The following is a 22,025-nucleotide window of genomic DNA, read 5'->3' as shown; positions in this document are numbered from 1 at the left end:
ACAGCAGTGGGTTTGGTTTTGGTTTGGTATATCCTTTTGATACACCTATATCTGGTATAAACAAATAAGGCATCTAAATAAACAGGAACAATATTGAACAAGAAAATGATATATTAAAATGAGAAAAAGAGTAATATTGAAAAATTTATGTCATTAAAAAAATAAAACATTTAAATACCTCAGAAATTAATTATTTCAAAAGAGAATGTCATCTTCTTCTTGTTATCAACAGCCTAAATAAGACATGGATCTTTTATAATTAATGAAAATTAAACTACATAATACCTGCAATGAGTTTTCCCCTCCTTTCAAAATTAAACTGTGCCCTATTTCATATAAAATAATGTAATTAAAGGCATACTGTTTCATGTTAGTAAACCATATTTCCTCAGAATAATGTGAAATTTACAACTTAAGACATAAACTTGGCTCCTCTAGAATTGCAGGCGCTTTTCTTTATTTACATACCTTACTCACAGACTTTACTTTAAAATGGGTATACTAATAGATTACTAAGGCAACAAAAAGACAGTGAACATCAACATTAAATTCAATAAACTTTTTAATATACATGTAATTTGAGAGACCAATGAGTAAAAACAGAAACTTATTTTGCCCAAACTCAATGAAGATTCCTGAAATTTTACTTTAACTGTGACAAAGAATAATCACTATAACTTTAATATAACTGCTCTACATAATGGTGCACGTGGTTAAACACTAAACTACTAACCAGAAGGTTGGCGGTTCAAAACCACCCAGAGGCTCCTTGAAAGGCCTGATGATCTGCTTCCAAAAGGTCACAGTCTTGAAAACCCTATGAAGTAATTCCACTTTGTACACGTGTGGTCACCGTGAGTTAGAACTGACCTGATAGCAACTAACAACAATGTAATTAAAACAACTCCTTTTAGTCCCATCCTCCCTTGCCAACTTTTCAGTAAAAATGTTAGTTATGGATTTTTGCACGAAATTAACTTCAAATTGCTTAGTGTTGTTCAATACAACCTCCATTCAATAATATGGATATATGACAACTTAATCCTGTTATCATCAATTAATAACTGAGAACCATACATGATATGGACAAACTAATGTATATACTATTATATGCGTGTTTCATAGTAGAAGGATGCACATAAAAAGTTAACTTTATGCACTTTAAGTGCCAACAGATATTTTTAAAAAGTTTGGAAGGATAGCTAAGAATTTTTCTTATTATATTCAGCTAAAAAAAATTATTCTTCAAAAGTAACCTTTTAAAATCCTTTAGCCTGCAAAAATTCAATTTTATAATTGGAAAATTTACCACCTCCTCAGGAATAAAGAAAATATATTAAAGAGATTCTCATCTCTTCAGTGACTGTTTTAGAGCTGTAAAAATGTACAGCAAAGGATGAATAGATATGGGCTCCACAGTCCAAAAGAAATGAATTGCTGAATCTGTCAATCTGATACTTCTTAAAATCACTATAGTCCTTTGATGTAACTACACTGAATGTAAAATCTGCAAGCTAACAGTGGGTAATCCCCAAAACAGAGCATTCTCATAGTCATAGTAGATTTATGAATATCTGCTCCTATAGATAAGTATGTAAAAGATCAGAAAGACACCGATATGAACATAAAATAATAAAACTGAAAGGACAGAAGGCACATTCTGAAGAATACAATCCAGTCAATGAGACAGAATGAAGGCTACTAATAAAGTAAAATTCCCTAGAAACTCTTATCTGAGGCTTAGAAAACAATTTAAAAAGACACACATTTATTTTATTTTACACACACATACAAAAAAATGCTTGAGTTTAAAGGACTTATCATTTAGCTGTAAAATTAAAAAAAAAAAAATAAAAATATCATTTTCTTCCAATTCTGAATATTCAGTAAAGAACCTCAATTTCTTCTAATCTTAAACTAAAAAAACAAAAAACAAAACTGAGATAACACTAGTGTGATACAGAGTTCACTGCAGATTCCGTGCTATTTTCTTTATCCTGCTTCTCTTCTTCATGGGCGGAATCTAGTTCATTTCTGCTATACTCCTCCTCACTGGAATCACTGTCCAGCCCATCTTCAACACTGGCTGTTTTCTTGTCACTCGTGGAACTTTCACGGGCTTTGTCTGTGGGAACAGCTCCCTTACGCTGGGGTAAGATAGTAAAAAATGCCTCTTGCCAGTCTCTTGTTTCCAGGTATTCCAGAATAATCTCAAACACTGTAATAAAGACAAACTCCATACATTTCTTAGTCAAGTTCACCATAATATTGCATACTGTCTTTTAAAATCCATGACCTTGTGTTAGGAATGCTAGTTTGTCTTAATAACTACTTGGTTCTCTCTTTTCCTTCTCCTGTATGCTGTCAGGGACAATCTGCCAAAAGGCTCTGAAGCCTGTGCCCTCCCCTCGAGCTTTTCCTCAATTCAGTTCTCATCTCATCATCCCTTGTCAATTACAATCAACAGACCAAACCAAAACCAAACAAACTCCTTACAGTCAAATGGATTCCCACTCATAGTGAACCTATAGGACAGGGTAGAACTGCCCCATAGAGTTTCCAAGGAGTGCCTGGTGGATTCGAACCACCGACCTTTTAGTTAGCAGCCGTAGCTCTAAACCACTATGCCACCAGGGTTTCCAGTCAACAAAGGACCTTTTTAGTTTCTTTCCTATTCTTTATCCTTTTCACACATGTACTAACATAAAACTAGGGAAAAAAACCACCTAGCATCAACCTAAATTTTCTTCTATTTTTCCTATAAAGAACCACTTACTCTGGGAAGCTTCTTACCAGATTTTTTTTTTTTTTAAACATTAAAACAAAAAAACTAAACCCGTTGCCATTGAGCTGATTCCAAACTATCTCCAAAGTAGTCTCACTTTAATACATTGCTGAAAGTTTAATTTGGACTACTTTGTGAAAAGTAATTTCCACTATATATCAAAGGTCTTATAAGAAGTGCATTCCCTGGATCAATAATAATTTCATTTTTATAACTCCTTAGGGCCTGCAATATAGAAAGTATTTATCATATAATAAATAGTTGTACACTAACATCTCTCTCAAATTAAAAAAAAAAAAAAAAACTCCAAAGACTTAGGTTCAAGGATGTCTATTAACAATACTGAAAAAAAAAAAAATTTGATAATGGGAAAATGGTTAAATTACTGTATATTCAGATGACAGAATAAATAGCCATTAACAATCATTCAGTGACACTGAAAAATATGATAAATGGAAAAAACTCAATTATAAAACTGTATGCAATAGAGTAAGAATCCAATTATGTAATAATCAATATTACATCTGCATATAAAAACTGGAAGGAAACATACCAAAAAGTTAGCACCAACTATCCCAGAAATTTTTTTATTTTCCTGTATACTTTTCTACATTTTTCAAGTTTTTTAAAATAAGCATGTATTATTTTTACAGTTTACTTGTTATGATTATTTTTTTTTACAATTTTGTCTCCAGCAAGGTGTAAAATTTTCGACTGTCTAAAACTTAAATGTAATGTTCTTTTCCACAATGTTCACTCAGGATATTATATTTTCATTGTATCCCTTTATAGCTTACCATGATTAACTGCCAAAACTTTTCGACTATTCATCTTCACAAAATTTCCAAGGGGGAGCTGTGCATGTTCAATTCCATAATCTGATGCTTGTTTATATGTGACTCCCTAAAACAAAGACACTGTGACTTCAACTAGAACGTTAATTATTTTAAAGTAAGGATCTATGACAGTATAGATAATCCTTAAAATAACTTTATATCAGAGAATATTATCTGAAGAGTCGTGTGTGTGTGTGTGTGTGTGTGTGCGCGTGTGTGCGTGTTTAACTGCTAACTTGGAGACATTCTCTTGACCATAAGTACAGTCAGACGTTTGGGGCATTTGGTGTAACCCCCTGAATGGCAGGCAGCATCATTCTCTCTCTGTACAGACAGTGTTTAAGCATGTGGGCTCCAGAGTAGTCTGCCTGGTTCCAAATCCTCGCATTGCCACCCGCTACTATTGACTTCAGGCTTAATTTCTCTGTGCCTCAGGTTCCTCATTTGTAAAATGCTGATAACAGCACCCACCTCGCTGGGTTTTAGTGAGGATTAAGCAAGCTAATACATGTGAAGTGCTTTGCTTAGAAAGGTAACTAACAGACAGCAGGTGCCTGATAAAGATTAGCTACCAATAGTGTTATGGTGACTATCGAGAAACTCTGATATGAATTTTAAGTACAAGCAAAAGCAAAAATAAAAGCTTAAAACCACCTTGTGATGATTGTGATCTACTAATCCTCCAATCACATAGGCCTTTGATTCATCTAATTCCTTCAGTACATTGGGTGAATCTGATGTGAGATATACCAGGTCTTCTTTCTTTATGAGTTCACTATAGTGCTCTGGCTTGATGTGGATATCCTTTAAGACACAAGAGAAAATACATTACTAATTAATAAGGTTTTGTGAAAGTTGGCTGAAGTAATTATTCTCTCAAGAAAAACATATGAAATGAAATTTGAAAGACTGTTATTACTGTGTCATTTAGAATCTACTACTTATCTAACCGAATCCTTAACACCTAACTTCTCAATTATTGAAAGAGCCTCCTAATTTTATTTCCCCATTTCTGGCCTTAGACCTCTCCAATCTACTTCCACACACTGATGGAAAACTTAATTTCTAGAAAACACTACTACTACTGTTTTTACTTTACCTGTAGGATAAAATCCAAACTCCTTAATTAGTAACTGTTTCCTGAATGTGACATTAACCTACCTTAGCAGCTATCTCTCTCAGAGCTCTAATTCTTCAAACAAAACAAAATGCATTTTTAGCACCACGTATTTGCTCACATTGTTATCCAGCCACAAATGCATCGCCAATTACTTCCTCTCCATCTATTCATTTAGGCCCAGTTCAAGTTACATGAGTCAGCAGAGGGAAAGACTTATAGATACAATAAATTCCATGTGTCTGTTTCTACAAAGATGTAAATTAGAAAACTTCTTCCACCAAAACTGTCAGGCCAGAGGCATGTCAGGATTTTGCAAACCACACTGATACAGTACCAGGTTCAGATGACATTTACTCAATAATTTTGAGAAAAGCCAAGAATGAAACAGGAGAATGCTCACCTAAAATATATAACCTACTGGTTCATAAATAGCCATATTTCCCAAAGATAGTATACCACAAATTTGACCCCTGTATTTAGTAAGGGCCCCAAGAAGGACCCGAGTAATAGACAGCAATGAATCTCATGTCTCTGGGGCAAGCTGGTGGTATAAATAATAAATTTAATAAGCCACAGAATTACTGAAAGTACGTTGATGCTAACATCACAGCATTTCTTAAGAAAATAGGCACAAAGAAAAAATTTGGTAAATATACTTAGAAACTAAAACAGCCTTTGAAAATGTTCTATATTATAGGCTAGTAATAAAATAAATGCAGTCATTATGGGATTAGTGAGTATGAGAGAGAAAGTCTGTCATTGTAAGAACTGGCAATGAGAAAGAAAAAAGTGTAGGAATAACCCAGTAGTTCTGTTAATAGGACAGAGATCTTCAGGGATTGAAGAACTTTAAGGCAATCTTACTAGTCATCTCTACCAATGACTTAGAACAGCACAGCCCAAAAGAAAGAAAATGTGAGCCACATGTTATTTAAATTTTCTAGTGGCATTATTAAAAAAAGAGAAAAGGTGAAATTCACTTTAATAATACATTTTATTTAACAAAATACAGAAAAAACGTATTTCAACGTATATATTTTTCAAAAACTATGAAACAGATATTCCCCCCCTTTTTTTGGTACTCAATATTTTCACATTTACAACATCTCAATTCAGAGTAGTCACATTTCAAGGGCCCAATAGCCACATGTGGCTAGTGGCTACCGTGTAGGGCAGTACTGAAGAGAATGCAGGTGTATTTCCAATTTTACAGTGAGCTCACTCTTATGGAAAGTACAGCCAGTTTGCTAGGAAGAGACTGTATGAAGACCTTCAAAATTTTTACAATTTTTAATATGTTAAAAGTAAAAAAAAAACAGACTTATCATTCTCTTCTCTAGCTTCTCTCATGCATAAACTTAGCCTTACATACCAGTGACACACAGGGCTTGGAGACTGCTCACTCCTATATTCAATAGCATCATGTAGAATATAGGCAAAAATCCAGACCTTTATAAGCTAACAACAATTGGAATTAGGTGACAGTTAATCTGTTTTAATTACCTTCCAGTTAACCCATCCTTTGTCATTTTCGTCCATGTTTTTTTTCAGCTGACCTCCATGGCTGGTTAAGTAAAACTGGTAAGTGATTGGTAGGCATGGATGGAAAGAGAGCAAAATGACTAGTTAAGTTTAATATTTTATTTTCCTAAAACACTCATGTGATCATCAATCAGACAAAAAATATATTCATTCTCATTGATCTAGAAAATAAAAATTTGCAACATACTTTGTGCATGTAAGAATAAATTTGTAACATCCTTTGATCATACATAAATAAATGTGTGATAGAAACTATAGTCTGTTTTAAATTCCAGACACATACCTGCACAGGATGCAAGGCTCGTCGGTTTTCTGCATAACATCGTTGAATCTGCTTATGAAGTTTCTTAATGTCCTACAGAAGAGTGCATTTCACATATAAAGAAGTTATCAAAGTCATCTATGGCCATTCCACAATCTTAGTGGAACTGAATAAGCAGAAGGGGTGACTAAAAAAAATTATTCTGAAATACTTGAAATTTTCATTCGATTTCCTTATATCCTAACAAAATAATTACTAGAATAAGTAAAGTTAATTAATACTGTATAAAACCAGTTGCCATCAAGTCAATTCCAACTCATGGCAACCCTACGTGTGTCAAAGTAGAATTATGTTCCATGGTTTTCAATGGCTGATTTTACGGAAGTAGGTTGCCAGGCCTTTCCTCCACGGCGCCTGAGTGACTTTCTCTCTCTATATATACATATAAACATATATACAAGACAATTTATGAGCTAATTTAATTTGAGGGAGGCTCAGATTTTTAAAAACTTGATTTTGGATACACTTTAGAACATTAATTTAAATCAAAGTGGTATTACATATTAAGGCAAGAATGATTCAGCCTAGTTCATCTATAAAAATTTTTAACATTGATTCATAGTACCTTTAATACCATCAAGTCATCAAAACTACAGTCAACAATAAGACGGAGCGTGCTCTGAACAACATCTCTTCGAATACGTTTTCTGTCATTTCCATCAGAGTTTGATTCCAGTTGACATTGTCGCTCTAATTTTTTTCTCTTGCGTTTCTCTTTTCGCTTTTGTCTAAAATTAGTAATTGAAATAACTTTGTTGTCATTTGTATAGTCAGATTTTCACAAGACTCTTCTAAATAAAGAAACAATTACTTTTTAAAATCATTAGGTTGAACTATATGAAACTGCCGTATCTGTGGGTCAAAATATCGGCAGTTTTACAGGCCCATCTAAGAGTTGTAGACAGGAAAGAAATGAGTTTGCAAAAACCATCTACAGCTTTCTATCCAAATACTAACTAATAGTACTACTCAATAGTTTATTCTTGGTATCATGCTACATATTCTAAGAAAAATTCATAAGTACTTAATTTGGGAGTTACTAATTTTACTTTCATCATTCTTACCCTATATGATTTTCTTGCAATGTTTATATGCTATAGAAAGAAAGCAAAATAAAATCGTTGGTTAAAAAAAAAACCAAAAAACTCCCATATACTTTTTCTCTAGTCTCTATCAACTTTGGCTTATTTTCTCCCAGTAAGTTTATAAAATAACATTATAAAATATTATAAAATAATGGCTTCAGCCAAACTGCCCTCAACAAAGTTTATAATGCTTCTTCTGACAAAATCAGTCTTAGGCCAAAATCTGATCTTCAAGAATTGGTTATTTTTGTTCTATATCAAAGACATGGATACTAAGTATATCCCTTATCTAAACAGGCTGTTTCAGAAACTGTGCTACTACTTATAGAAGGTTCTGGGTCAGAAAAAATGTTCAATGCAAATTTATCAATAGTGCTAAACACAGTGGTAATTCACAGCACATACGGTTTAACAGCCAAGTGACAGCGTTAGCCCCAATTTTAACGAAATTATTTTTAATGTACCAAAGGGCTTATACAAGGTCCGATATTCTATGTTTCTGGATAGAGGTAGAGTGTAAGCATTTTGAAACATACTTGCGAAGTTCTCGTTGTTCTTCCCACTGTTTCTGTTTTATTAGCTTCTTCATCTGTCGTTTAGATATGGGTTCACACCCTTCACCTGACCCTGGCTTCTGACTCTGCTCTTGATTTTCATTTAAGTTTTGCTTTCTTTCAACATTACAAGTCTCAGTAAAGGCTGGCAACATTTCAGATGACATAATTTGGTGCTTCTGAAAAACTGAAAAGCAATTTTTTACATAAACAGGTAATTCACAAACATAAAAAAACAAATGACCAATAGATGTGACAAGCCATATTAGTAATAAATAAAACGCAGATTTAGACAATTAAATGTTATTTACTGGTCAAGATCACCTAGATATCATTTAACGCCAATTAAGTATCATTTCTCAGCAAGTTGGCAAAGGTCTAGAGAAAGGTATTCTCATACACTAGTGGGGTCATGGAAAAGTTTTCCAGAAGGCGACACAGAAAATGTTCTTACTCTTTGACCTTTAAACCCAGTAATTTATTTCCTTAGGATAAATTCTTATAAACGAATTATAAATGTACACAAAAATAATGCACAAGGGTATACGCATTGAAGTGTTATTTTTAACAGTGAAAAATTGGAAACTACTTGAACGTCAGCAAACAGGGACTAAATAAAGTACAATTCATCTATAATATGGACCAGGAATGAACACTTAGCAGCTAGTAATAACCATGTGTCCCCAAAACATTTAGTGATAAAGGAAATGGTTATGCTAAATAAAAATAAAAAACAATACATACATTATGCCCAATTTTGTTTTAAAAAGCACACACAAATTCACCCACGTTCAGTACTATCCTTCCCATCACAATAAAGAAAAGTGACTATTACCTAGAGAATGATTCCCCCTCTTCACTACCCCCTACTCCTGGTGAACTACCAATGAACACTGGTCTCCATATATATACTTATTCTTGTCATTTCACAAAAGTGAGATCATATGCTATTTGTCCTTTTGTGACTGACTTACTTGGCTGAGCATAATGTCTTCCAGGCTCACAAATACACTCACATATGCTTAATTATTACCTGTGGTTTTCTACATTTTCTAATTCTATATAATGAAAACAACTGTTGTTTTTGTAGAAAAAATGTTATTTTTAAAAAGTTAAGAAGAGATGGAAAGCACCTTTCTTGTATTCTTTTTTAATGCTATAGAACTAGATAAAAAAAAAAATGCTTTCATTACCTGGGTGTACACTCACAATAGGTTTTTAAGAAAATACATGCTAAAGATTTATAAACTTTGGAAAGTGCAGACAATACATTTGGATGCCCTTCTAATATAGTTAATTGAAATATGTAACTGTAAAAATTTCACTTTTATCTTGGCTAAAAACAAAACACAGAAGTTAGTCATGTAATCAGTCTGGCCTCTTAAAATGCTATGGTCTTCTCAAACATATCTTTATTTGGATTTAATCACACATATCTACTTACTAACTAGAACTGAACTTACCTTCAGAATTAAAGGCTAGGAATACTGAAATTTCATTTCCCTTTAATAGTTATTAAGAACGAACCTTAAAAATGTATTTTATCCCTACCAAATATTAAGCATGGTGCTTGGAAATGCCCTACTGGCCTTAGGGAAAATGCTACAATCCTTCTTACAGAGATAGCTAACAAGTCTGTGCAGACATGCTAAGATATAAAATAAAATAAAATTCACAATTTAAATAATGGAACATAATTTAAGCAGTAGTTACATGGTTCTTGCTTTCTTTAAATGTAACGTATAATAGGTCATACAGGATAACTAAAAGAAAGAACAAATCTGTCTTGGAAGAAATACAGGCAGGATGCTTCTTAGAAGCAAGGATGGTGAGACTTCATCTCATGTACTTTGGACATGTTATCAGGAGGGACCAGTCCCTGGAGACGGACATCATGCCTGGTAAAGTAGAAGGTCAGCAAGAAAGAGGAAAGCCCTCAACAAGATGGACTGGCATAGTGGATACAAGAATGGGCTCAAGAATAACAATTGTGAGGATGGCATAGGACAGGGCCCTGTTTCTTTCTGTTGCACATAGGGTCGCTATGAGTGGGAACTGATTCGATGGCACCTAACAACAAGAAGAAGTAAACTTAAAAAGTTTACCAAATTTTGCCTGAGAGACAAAAATTTTAATGACGTGTGCTCTGGGGGCTTTAGCAAAGGCCCTGATATTTTACTAGGTCACAAAACTTAGAAGAGGGGAACATAATCACCTAGTAACTTGAATAAGAGTTTATAAGTTTTCCTTATCCCCATAACTAAACTATCCTCAGTCTCTGTCTCAGTTATCTAGTGCTACTATAACAGAAATACCATAAGTAGATGCCTTTAACAAAGAGAAATTTATTTTCTCACAGTCTAGGAGGCTCTAAGTCCAAATTCAGGGTGTCAGTTCCCAGGGAAGGCTTTCTCTCTCTGTCGGCCCTGGAGGAAGGTCCTTCTCATCAATCTTCCCCTGGACTAGGAGCTTCTCTGCACAGGAGCCCTGGGTCCAATGGACGTGCTGTGCTCCCAGCACTGCTCTCCTGGTGGTATGAGGTCCCGTCTCTCTGCTCACTTCTTTTACATCTCAAAAGAGACTGGCTTAAGACATTATCTGATCTTGTAGATCTCATCAATATAACTCCCACTAATCCATCTCATCACATCACAGTGATAGGATTTACAACACATAGGGAAATCACATCAGATGACAAAATGGTAGACTATCATACAATACTGGGAATCATGACCAAGACAAATTGACAGATATTTTGAGGGGGCCCATCCATGACAGTCTTGTACCAAAAAGTATCCCCAGAACACCTCTTAGAAATTCCAAGTCAGATTTGATTCTACACTGTAAACCCAATGTAGGTAGGGATGTCTGTTTTTGCTCAACATTATATCAGTACTAGTATGGTGCCTGTCATACAGTAGGTGCGTCTTATATATTGGTGGAATAAATAGAATATTGAAAGGGATTAAAAATATAGTAAAATAATGTTGTTGTTGTGTGCCATTGAGCCAACTCCTACTTATAGCGTCCCTTTAAGACAGAATGAAACCGACCCATAGGATTCCCAAGACTCTCCTTTTTTTTTTTTCTATTGTGCTGTAGATGAAGGCTTACAAATTAATCGTCATTAATTAATACACATATTGTGACACTGGTTGCCAACCCCACAACATGTCAACACTCTCCCCTTCTCAACCTTGGGTTCCTCATTACCAGCTTTCCTGTCCCTTCCTTCCTTCTCATCCTTGCCCCTGGGCTAGTATGCCCATTTAGTCTCATTCTGTTTTACAGGCCTGTCTAATCTTTGGCTGCAGGGTGAACCTGAGCAGTGACTTCAGTATTGAGTTAAAAGTTTGTCAGGGGGCCATACTCTAGGGGTTTCTCGGTCTCTGTCAAACAGTAAGTCTAGTCGTTTTTTGTGAGTTAGAATTTTGTTCTACATTTTCTCCAGCTCCCTCTGGGGCCCTCTATTGTGATCCCTGTCAGAGCAGTCGGTGGTGGTAACTGGGCACTATCTAGTTGTGCTGGACTCAGTCTATAAAAGCTGTGGTAGTTGTTGTCCATTAGTCCCTTGGGCTAACGTTTCCTTTACGTTTTGGTTTTCTTCATTTTCCCTTGCTCCAGACGGGGTGGGACCAATGGAATGTCTTAGATGGCTGCTCACAAGCTTTTAAGACCCCAGACGCTACTTACCAAACTAGGATGTAGGACATTTTCTTTAAAAATTATATTATGCTAATTGAGCTAGATGTGCTCTGAGACCATGGTTCCCAGCCCTCTGCCCAATAACTCAGTCCCTCAGGGAGTTTGGACGTGTCTTTGAAGCTTCTACGACCTTGTCTTGATCAAGTGGTGCTAACTTTCCCAGTTTTGTGCACTGCCTTACCCTTCACCAAAGTTGTCATTTGTATATTGTCTGTTTCATGGCAAGGTTATAAATCTTTAAGGCTGTACAAGATGGATTTGTTCGTTCTACCTGCAGTCCATGGTACGTTCACTATTCTTCACCAACATCGTATTTCGAATGCATCAATTCTCCTTCGGTCTTACTTACTCAGTGTACAGCTTGGCAGGCATGAGGTGGCTGGAAGAAGTACAGTCAGTACAGCTCCTTAGAAGGAAGGATGGCAAGACTTATCTTACATACTTTGGACATGTTATTAGGTGGGAACAGTCCCTGGAGAAAGACATCAGTGAAATAAAGGAAGACCCTAAAAGAGTCGGATTCACACAGTGACTGCAACAATGGGTTCAATCATAGCAACGATTGTGAGGACGGCGAAGGGCCGAACAGGGTTTCATTCTGTTGTACAGAGGGTCGCTATGAGTTGGAACCGACTTGGTGGAACCTAACAAGAAATCTTTACCAAGTAGACTGCCACATCTTTCTCCCACAGAGTGGCTGGTGAGTTCGAACCATGACCTTTAGGTCAGCAGTCTGGTGCTTTAACCACTATGCCACCAGGGCTCCCTTAAAAAAAAAAAAAGTACAGACTCTTTTAAAAGCAAAAACAAGAAATGGAACAGATATTGCTCCTCCTTAGAGTTTTCACAGCTTTAAAGTAGGGGAAATAATAATACAAGACAGGAGATGGGAGGCAGATGATCTGAAACTAGGGGCTGGACAAGGTCTCATAAAACTTCCATCAAGAAGCCTGAAAACAGGCACAATTAGACTATGGTTTATACCACACTGAGAACCTGGAGAAGCCTGGAGGAAGCAGACACAGCTTCTCAATTAGAACCCAAGCTAAGCCATGAGGTGACAAATAACTTATAACACTACATGATTAGAATTCTGAACCACCTATATAAGACCTGCTGTGGACTGAAGCATTAGAAAGGGCTACGGATAGGAGCAATCACAAAATCAGTTGTAGGCAGACAGGTGGTAGGAGGGGGCGGGAATAACTCCATTCAAGATGAGTCTGCAAAGTGAAATTACAAAAGGATAGAAGAGATGAAGGAAAAAATAAATCCAACAAAATCAACCATCAAAAGATTAATTCACTTGATACAAATTGAAAATAACAGAGCAATTTGAAAATGACTTTAAAAGAAGTTTGGTTGCTTTATTTCAGGAAGATCATAAAGTCGAATTGATTCTGACTCATAGTGACCCTACATGACAGAGAAGAACTGCCCCATAAGGTTTTCTAGGCTGTAATCTTAACAGGTACAGATCGCCAGGTCTTTTCTCCAGCAGAGCAGCTGGTTGGTTCAAACTGCTGACCTTTAGGTTAGTAGTCCAGCACTTAACCATTATGCCACAAACGAGAAAAAAGTGACCAAAACACAAGACATAAAAAAAGCAAAACAAAAATCAATTTGAAACCCAGGAAATGAAGAAAGAATTTCAAAGATAAGAAAAATTCCAAATTATCTGCAGTCTAAGAGAGAACTGATGAATTGGAAGACATCCTGACAGTCTGACTCAGGATGCTGCACAGAGAAACAGAAAGGAAATATAATATGGAGCACTTACAGCACTTGGATAACAGACTGAGATGCAGCCAAAAAGTCAATTAAAGACAGCCTTAAATGAATTCATTAAAAAAAAAAAAATTAAGCTAGAAAATAAAGTAGGTATTCAATTTAAGGCAACGAAGGTGGGGGAACCCAGTAAGCCTTAAAAGACTAGACAGAAAGAAATTTTGAAATGTATTTTGTGATTACTAGGATCACTTTTATTTCCTTTTCATACACAGTACATTAAGTAAAAGTCAAAGCAGAGAAAACACGAGGTACACTAAGCTAAATACGCAAACTTAAAAGCACACATTGCTCTCTTCATGAAGCAATAATTAATACTGCAACAGAGAACATTCTTGTTAATTAGTGGCCTCGTTTTTGGCTAGTTCTCTATTTTGTTCAAAAACTAAAAGTATTGACTGGCTCTCTAATGTGAAAATTAAAGCAATATTTTATAGGCCATGTACACCAGGGGGAGCTTTAACCTTTCTTATCCAAGAAATGTCAAGTTAAATTTAACTTGGCCTATCGGTGGCGTAGTGGTTAAGTGCTACGGATGCTAACCCGAAGGTCTGCAGTTCGAACCTGCCAGGCGCTCCTTGGAAACTCTACGGGGTAGTTCTACTCTGTCCTATACGGTCGCTATGGGTCGGAATCGACTGGAGGGCACGGGGTTTGCTTTTGCTTATCATGGCACACTATTGCTTTTCAACAGCCTATCAAATACAAGGAAAGGCCAAGAGCTAGTCAACACTTTTTTTCTTTTTAGCAATTCCCAATTAAGAAATGCACTATGGTAAGTGAATTTTGTTTTAAATAAGCTAGATACACTCAGACACAAATAAGTGGAATACAACAAAAATGATGCTAGAGTTTGATATCTTATTATTGCTTACTGTATACTTTAGATACACAGAGATTATCTACCAACTTCGACTACCTATACCACACAGTAAGTGCTTGAGTGCTGGCTTGTTCTGATTACCTGTTAAGCAAAATAGGGATTTCACTAAGCATACTTGGTCTCTAATTATTTTCTAGTTTTGGCCATAGTTTATAAACTCTAAACATGTGGAAACCCTGGTGGTGTAGTGGTTAAGTGCTATGGCTGCTAACCGAAAGGTTGACAGTTTGAATCCACCGGGTGCTCCTTAGAAACTCTTTGGGGCACTTCTATTTTGTCCTATACGATGCTATGAGTTGGAATCCACTGGTGGGCAACAGGTTTTTTTTTAACGTAGTTTTGTGTTCCTCCCTGACCTGCAAGGAAGCTCACAATACATTTCCATTCATTCACTCGACCAAGTTCAACAAACAGTTAAGAACAGTATTTTGTAGTATTCATAGAAACACTTGAGTGAATTTAGTTGGCTTTAACAAAAATTTTACATAAAATAAAAAAAATTTTTGGTTCCTTTAGTCAGAGAAATAGGTTATCAGGTGGTCACATAAAACGAAGAACTGGATAAAGATGACTAAGGCTATTACAATGAGAGAAATACGTTTAAGAAAGTTATCTCAGTCGTTCTTGTATTCTCACTGCTTAACACAGTTTAAGGCAGGGAGGACACAATCAGTTAACGGACAAAAATGAAAAAAAAAAAAAAAACCGAGCATAGGTTTTATCGATTGAATTAAATAAAGTCCTCGTAATTTTCATGACACAGTCTCCCTCCAGAAAGATCGGAACGAATGTTAGAATAATTGCAGAATGCAATTAAATGACGTAACAGTAACGGGAGAGTACCCTTTAAAAAATGCACCTGCCCAATTTCTCAGTAGAGCTTTGTTCGCCTGCCAAGCTCCATGGGAGAGATGGAGGGGTCTCGAGAGCAGGATGGGGGGGAGGATAAAATTATTTGTAATTCGCCTCTGCGTATCTCCAGAGAAGAAAAAAAAAAAAAACTCGAACTTTAACACTTAAGATATTTCCGTGAAACCAAGTAACGCCTCGGTGTTCTTACAATCCTCGTGCGCTCACCATCGTTCGGCCTGACAGTACCTGCAGCAGTTTCCCCTCAATTCTCTCTGTATTTCGGAGCGCTAGGCTACAACAGACCCACGTCGGAGAGATGAGGTAAGGCAGGTTTAAAAGAGATAAAGGTACAAGCCCACGGTCTCTAGCCACCGCCACCACGTGGCAGAGTCCCGGTTTCCCTCTCCCTTTATCCTTTGCAAACTTACACTCTTCACGCACTAATGACCCAATCCAGACCCCTAAACAAATACCAACGATAAGCGTCCCACCACGTAAAAACAGAAAAAACACTCTTCTCCCTAGGCCCCCGCCTACGGACGCACGCCGGAAGCGACGCTGAGATGCAGCCAGCGAATCAGAACGCGGCTCGGAGGGCCTCGAGCGCGCGCTCGACCTAACGTCACTTCCTCCGGCAAAGGGCTCGCGGCAGCCAATTCCCTAATCCCACATTCTCCTCTCCCCCGGAAACCCTTGTTCCCAGCCGAGGGCGGCACGGCACGGAACGTGCCCCTTATATTCTCGGAGGGTACCAAAGAGCGGGAGAGCGCCAGCCTCAGTGTCAGGAACCTTACCTAGCTGAGGAGTTGCCAGGGAGAGTACGCACAGAAAGCCTTTTGGAGCGGTGTTTTTACAGCTCACGAGTCCTCTTTCGGAAACTTCAACTCCCAGAGTCAGGGGCGGTAGCTGCACATTGGAGGCTACCGCGGTTACGCCTTACGTCATCAACCTGCGCGAACGCCGCTGCACAGTCGGGGAAAAGGGAGGGGGCTTCCGCAGGGCGGAGCCTGGAGTTGTGATTAGTGGAGCGAAAGGTCATTAGCAGTAGTGCGTGTGTGTTTTTCCCCTACAAGGGTAAAATGTGTGGTCATTCAGATATTCGCACTCGCGCGTGTGTGTGAGTGGATTAAGAATATCCCACTCTTAAAAATGGGAAACCGCGACTAAAAGCTCTTAATTCCTTGCGTCTGTGTTAGGGATGAGAGGAAAGCATGTTTTGCCTACAGTATTTCTAATTTATAGAGATAAAGTTTGTCACTATCAAAACCTGATTTTACACAACTCAAATGAAAAATCAAATTTAGAATGTGAGTCAAATTCACAATAAACATGCATTTAAGTTTAGAATTTCTAAACCTTTTTCTTGCTTGTAGCCGAGTTACTCTCCATTCATTCCGTGATCTATTTTTTCTGTGCTGTTTTGCAAAACATCAGGTGATATCTCATTGTTTATAATACTTGACCTTACATAATCTTTTTGCTAAATATAGACCAAGTCAACTGAGGGAGAACCGAAACATAATCCCAGATTACGGCCTTACTTCATGGATGATTATTGCAGAATGCGAAGAGAAGAGCAAGGTTTAAATTTTTTAGAAAAATGTCATCTCAATGTGGAAAGAATCCTGAAGTAAATATTTTTGTTTGAAGGCTTCAGTGCAATAGAAAATTCATGATGTTGGGTTCTCTAAAAGAAAATGTGAGTTTTTAGTCACAAAATTGAAGTCACTCTTGGTTTAAATACTCAAATTTTAGTTGAAAAATTATATCAGCAGTAAAACTGTTGTGGGTCACTCTCTGTTTCTTAATCTCAAATCTAAAAGAAGATCTCTGTTATCTGAGCATTGGCAATGAAATTTGGATCCATTTCTGATCTGTTAGTAGGGCATCTTTTTTCAGCTGCCTCCATATCAGGGCAAAGAGTAGCTGAGGGAGGATTAGTAATCGGATATGTAGCCCTTCACATGTAGGTCATTACATTCAGGCTGGCATAGTGATGTGCCAAATCTTTTAACAGCTGTTCAGTTGCCACTATGGGATCCGTTTTATGAATAATTATCATTTTTTATGAGTTAATACTTGGCATCCTTGAAGATATATTTAAACTGAAGTTTTTAAATGACAAAAGAAAATCCTTATATTTTAATAGTGGAGTCACAATAATTTGAATAGCATTTAACTTGGTAGTCATACAAGTCTAGCATCATATGATGCTATTTTAAAATGATTTTAAAATTTTTAAATGATTGTAGCATCCAAAATGAGCACCAAAATAATTACCACCAAAAAAGGGCAATTTAACCAAATGTTGAACCTTGTACCCAAGTTTGGGACGTCAGCATCATATGATAGGAAAGAATCATTTTCATTGATTTTTAAAATTTGTGTATTTACTTGATACAAATTTATCAAGCTCCATGCTTATTGTTTTGATACTGGGATACAAAGATGACTAGATCACAATCTAGTCTAGTGGAGAGCCAATGGTAAATAAATACCACACAACATACAATGTGCTTGAGATGAAAGGAGGGTAACACTTGAGTAATTTCAAGCTAAGCAAGCCAAAAAGAAATCAGTTTAAAAAAAAAAGTCTTGAAAAGATCTGAAAGGAAGATTGAACCTCTCATCTATGATCTCTATTTCCACAGGCATTTTGAATGGCCTCAAAAATGTAGAAGTCTACTTTAAAAATATTTTTACAAATACTCCTTTCATCCCAAGTAAAGGAAGATGATTATGGAGTACAGTCAGTATGTAGCCTTGAAACCTTCTGAATCTCCTCATAAACACAGAATAGTTAGGATAGCAAAACAAACATAACAAGAATAAGGAGCACAGATCATAGCTACAACATAATTAGGTGAAAAAGAATCCCCACAAACTGCAAAAATGTGAGTAGGTGGGAACAAATCACCAACTTAGTATCAGCATTGTGTAGGAGGAAATGGTAGAAAGACAAGAGAGAATCTGAAGGTTCTGAGAATGGAAGAACCCCAAACTGCCAAAAGGGATTCACTGAAAAACAGGGAAGATCAATCTGAGATGAGTAATGAGACTGGTGTGAGGTTCAACAGACTAATTTCAGGATGAGTGCAAAGGTGGTGATAAGCTTGAAGGTCTGAAGGTGTTGGAGGGGTGTGGGGTCTATGAACTCACAACTTACAAACTGCAGCTTCTTTCTTGGACAAAGCCCAGCACTAAGGAGAAACTGCTAGGAGTAGAACTCAAACAAGACAGTGACAATAGAGCAAAGAGAAAGCAGGTCCAGCTAAACTTTTATGCTGAGAGGGGAACAGAAGAGAAAGAGCTCAGAAATACAGGTATACATAATATGTCATTTTACACAAACAACAGAGAAGGAAGTCTAGAACCATGATGCTAGAAAAGCTATCCTAGCCACTCTTTTTAAAAGCACAGAATAAATTGTTTAACCTAAAATTATACCATAGAAAAAGGTCCTGGTTGAATCTCATTTAAAGTTATTGTAATACAAAAGAATATGAAGGAAGAAGAAAAAGAAAACTATAACCCAATATTTTTGAGAACTTAAAAAAAGATAGTATGTGAAAGAACAACATAAAACAACAATTTAAGAAAAAACTCAGAAAAAAGTAATTGGAGGAAAGAAGAGTGATTGGCCTCAGAAGAGAGTAAAAAATATAAAAAGTAAACATTTAACATTATACTGGAAGTCTTGGCTAGTGCAGTAAGATAAAAAGACATAAAATGTATACAGATTGGAAAGGAAGAGATAAGACTGTATGTTTTCAGTCGAGATGATTGTAGAAAACCCCAAATAATTGACAAAAAAAAAAAAAAAAAAGCCCTCCTGGAACTAATAAGCTACAGCAAAGTCCCAGGATGCAAGACTACTATACAAAAGTCAATTGCTTTCCTACACACCAGCGATGAACAATTAGAATTTGGAAAAAAAAATTTACAATAGCATCCCACCCCAAAAATGAAATCCTTCCTCCGGTTTTCATAAAATCATGCAACCCCGTGTGTATCAGAGTAGAACTGTGCTCTATAGGATTTCTGATGGTTGATTTTTCAGAAGTAGATCACCAGGCCTTTCTTCTGAGGCACCCCTGGGTGGACTCACCTTTCAGTTAGCAACTGAGTGCATTGTTTGTACCACCCTAGGACTCCAAAGAAAAAAAAGAAGTACTTAGGTATAAATCTAACAGAATATGTACATGATCCGTATGTGGAAAACTACAAAACTAATGAAATCAAAGAAAATCTAAATCAGTGGAAAGATATTCTATGTTCTGAATTGTAAGACTCAGTATTGGGAAGATGTCAGTTCTTTCCAATTGATTTGTAGATTCAACACAATCTCTATCAAAATCCCTGCAAGTAGCAGCCGTCCAAGGCACAACAATTAGTCTTTATTTGCCTGGAGCAACAGAGGAAGAACAGTCAGGAATATTAGGAGGAGGGGGAAAATGCAGAACAGAATTTCAAATTCTTATGGACTTCAGACATCCTGGAGCTGTGAAGGGTGGATGAACCCCAAAACTAGTGCCCTGAGATAGTCTTTAAGCCTTAAACCCAAAATATCCCCGGAGATGTTCTTAAAATCAAATAGTAGTTTGTTCAGCTTAACTAGTTAAAAATGTCTTCCTTGAGCATTATGCTCTTTTAAGAACTATCTACGTGGAATCAAACTGACAACAGCAACTTGAAAGATTATATAGGAACCTTAGGGGGCAGTGAATTTATGTTAGTGGGGAAGGAACAACTCAGAAAAGAAGGGTAAGAATGGTTATACAACTCTAAGAATGTAATCAATGTCACCGAATTGTACATGTAGAAACTCTCGAATTGGTGTATGTTTTGCTATGTTTATTCTCAACGACAGCAACAAAAATCCGTTCAAGCTATTTTGTGAATACTGACAAACTGTTTCTAACAGGTTATATGAAAATACAAAAGATCTAGAATAGGTCTTCTTTGAAAGAAGAAAAAAGAGGACTAACATTATGTAACTTCAAAACTTACTTTAAAGCTACACTAATCAAGACAGCACGGTATTGGTGAAAGAATAAACACATAGGTCAATGGAACAGAATAGAGCTCAGAAATAGACCCACACAAATATAGCCAGCTAATCTTCAGCAGGAGAACAGAGCAATTCAGAGGAGAAAGGAAAGACTTCAACAAATGGTGCTGGAACAATTGGATGTCCAGATGCAAAAAAAAAAAGAAATAATCCAGACGCAGGCCTTACAAGTTCACACACACACAAAAAAAAAGGGCTCAAAATGGATCATGGAGTTTAATGTAAAACATAAAACTATAAATCTTCTAGAAGAATACATATGAGAAATCTAGATGATCTTTGGTTTGGTGGAATATTTTTAGATACAACACCAAAAGCATGACCCATGAGAGAAAAATTGATAAGTCAACTTTATTAAAATTGAAATTTTTTGCTTTATGGAAAACACTGCGAAGAGAATGAAAAGACAAGCCAAAGACTTGGAAAAAATATTTGCAAAACTCATAACTGAAAAAAGGAAGAAAAAAAAAAACTTGTATCCAAAATATATAAAGAACATTTAAAGCTCAACAATAAGAAAATCAAACAACCTAATTAAAACACGCATAAAATATCTGAACAGATACCTCACCAATGAAGATACATAGATGGCAAAGAACCATATGAAAAGATGCTCAATATCATATGTCATTAGGATATTGAAAAGTAAAACAACATTGAGATACTACTAAATATCTATTGTTGTTAGCTGCCATCAAGTTGTTCCTGACTCATGACAATCCCATGCACGACAGAAAAAAAGGCTGACGGTCCTGTGCCATCTCCATGACAAACCTGTGCAGTACAGTTCTGCTCTGACACACGCGGGGCCGCCATGAGTTGGAATCAACTTGACAGCAACTGGTACACCTCTATTAGGATGTTAAAATGAAAAACAAACAAAACCTGACCATGCCAGATGCTAGCAAGAGTGCAGAGCACAGGAACTCTCATTCATTTCTGGTGGGAGTGAAAAACGGTACAGCTACTTTGGAAGACAGTTTGTAGTTATGTACAAAGTTAAGTCTTTACCATGCGTTGTCTGTCACAGAATCCAGTGATCACGCTCCTAGGTATTCTGCAGTTTCAACATGATGTGTCTATGTGTAGGTTTCTTTGTACTTATCTTGCTTGCAGTTCATTGTGCTCCTTAAATCTGTTGATTGGTTCCTGTAGTAAGACAGAATGATAACTCCCAAAGATGTTCATGTTCTAAACTCTGGAATCTGTGAATTTGTCATGTTCCATGGAAAAGGGGAATTCAGGTTGCAAATGGAAATGAGATTGCTAATCACCTGATCTTAAAATAGGAAGATTATTTTGGATTATGCAGGCAGCCCCTACGTTATCACAAGGGTTCTTGAAAACTGGAGAAGGGAGACAGAAGGTGCAGTCAGAGTGATGTAACATGAAAAGGAGTCTACCCATCATTGCTGGCTTTGAAGGCAGAGGAAAGGAACCAAAAGCCAAGGAAAGCTTGTGACCTCTAAAACCTGTTGCTGC

At 36.6% G+C, this 22,025-nt stretch overlaps 1 protein-coding gene across 2 annotated transcripts; it reads right to left on the bottom strand.

The window, feature by feature from the left end:
• Window positions 1-192: 192 nt before the first annotated feature.
• On the bottom strand, window positions 193-16,412 carry TRMT10A (tRNA methyltransferase 10A). 2 transcript variants are annotated; one of them, XM_010590467.3, is made up of 8 exons: window positions 12,221-12,355; window positions 8,227-8,431; window positions 7,171-7,333; window positions 6,567-6,638; window positions 6,245-6,319; window positions 4,276-4,425; window positions 3,583-3,688; window positions 193-2,218 (listed from the first exon to the last, which is right to left on the bottom strand). In XM_010590467.3, the coding sequence occupies exons 2-8, from the start codon at window positions 8,409-8,411 to the stop codon at window positions 1,950-1,952; spliced, it is 1,020 nt and encodes a 339-aa protein (XP_010588769.1). In that variant the 5' UTR covers window positions 8,412-8,431; window positions 12,221-12,355; the 3' UTR covers window positions 193-1,949. The 2 variants fall into 2 exon arrangements, with proteins under 2 accessions (XP_010588769.1, XP_003410506.1); XM_003410458.4 differs by lacking the exon at window positions 12,221-12,355 and adding an exon at window positions 16,267-16,412 and having other exon boundaries at window positions 198-2,218.
• Window positions 16,413-22,025: the final 5,613 nt, after the last annotated feature.

The sequence above is a fragment of the Loxodonta africana genome, chromosome 5 (genome assembly GCF_030014295.1).
Source record: "Loxodonta africana isolate mLoxAfr1 chromosome 5, mLoxAfr1.hap2, whole genome shotgun sequence".
NCBI classification, from domain to species: Eukaryota; Metazoa; Chordata; class Mammalia; order Proboscidea; family Elephantidae; genus Loxodonta; species Loxodonta africana.
This window is presented reverse-complemented; position numbering and strand designations above follow the sequence as displayed.

What these genes read in the sequence shown, in the direction of transcription:
- TRMT10A (XM_003410458.4), bottom strand. Translation starts at nt 8,411, where the DNA reads ATGTCATCTGAAATGTTGCCAGCCTTTACTGAGACTTGTAATGTTGAA. An exon ending in ATGACTTGATGGTATTAAAG is followed by an intron (nt 6,639 to 7,170) that starts GTACTATGAATC and finishes ACTCTTCTGTAG; the next exon opens with GACATTAAGAAACTTCATAA. An exon ending in AAGGATGGGTTAACTGGAAG is followed by an intron (nt 4,426 to 6,244) that starts GTAATTAAAACA and finishes TGTGTCTTAAAG; the next exon opens with GATATCCACATCAAGCCAGA.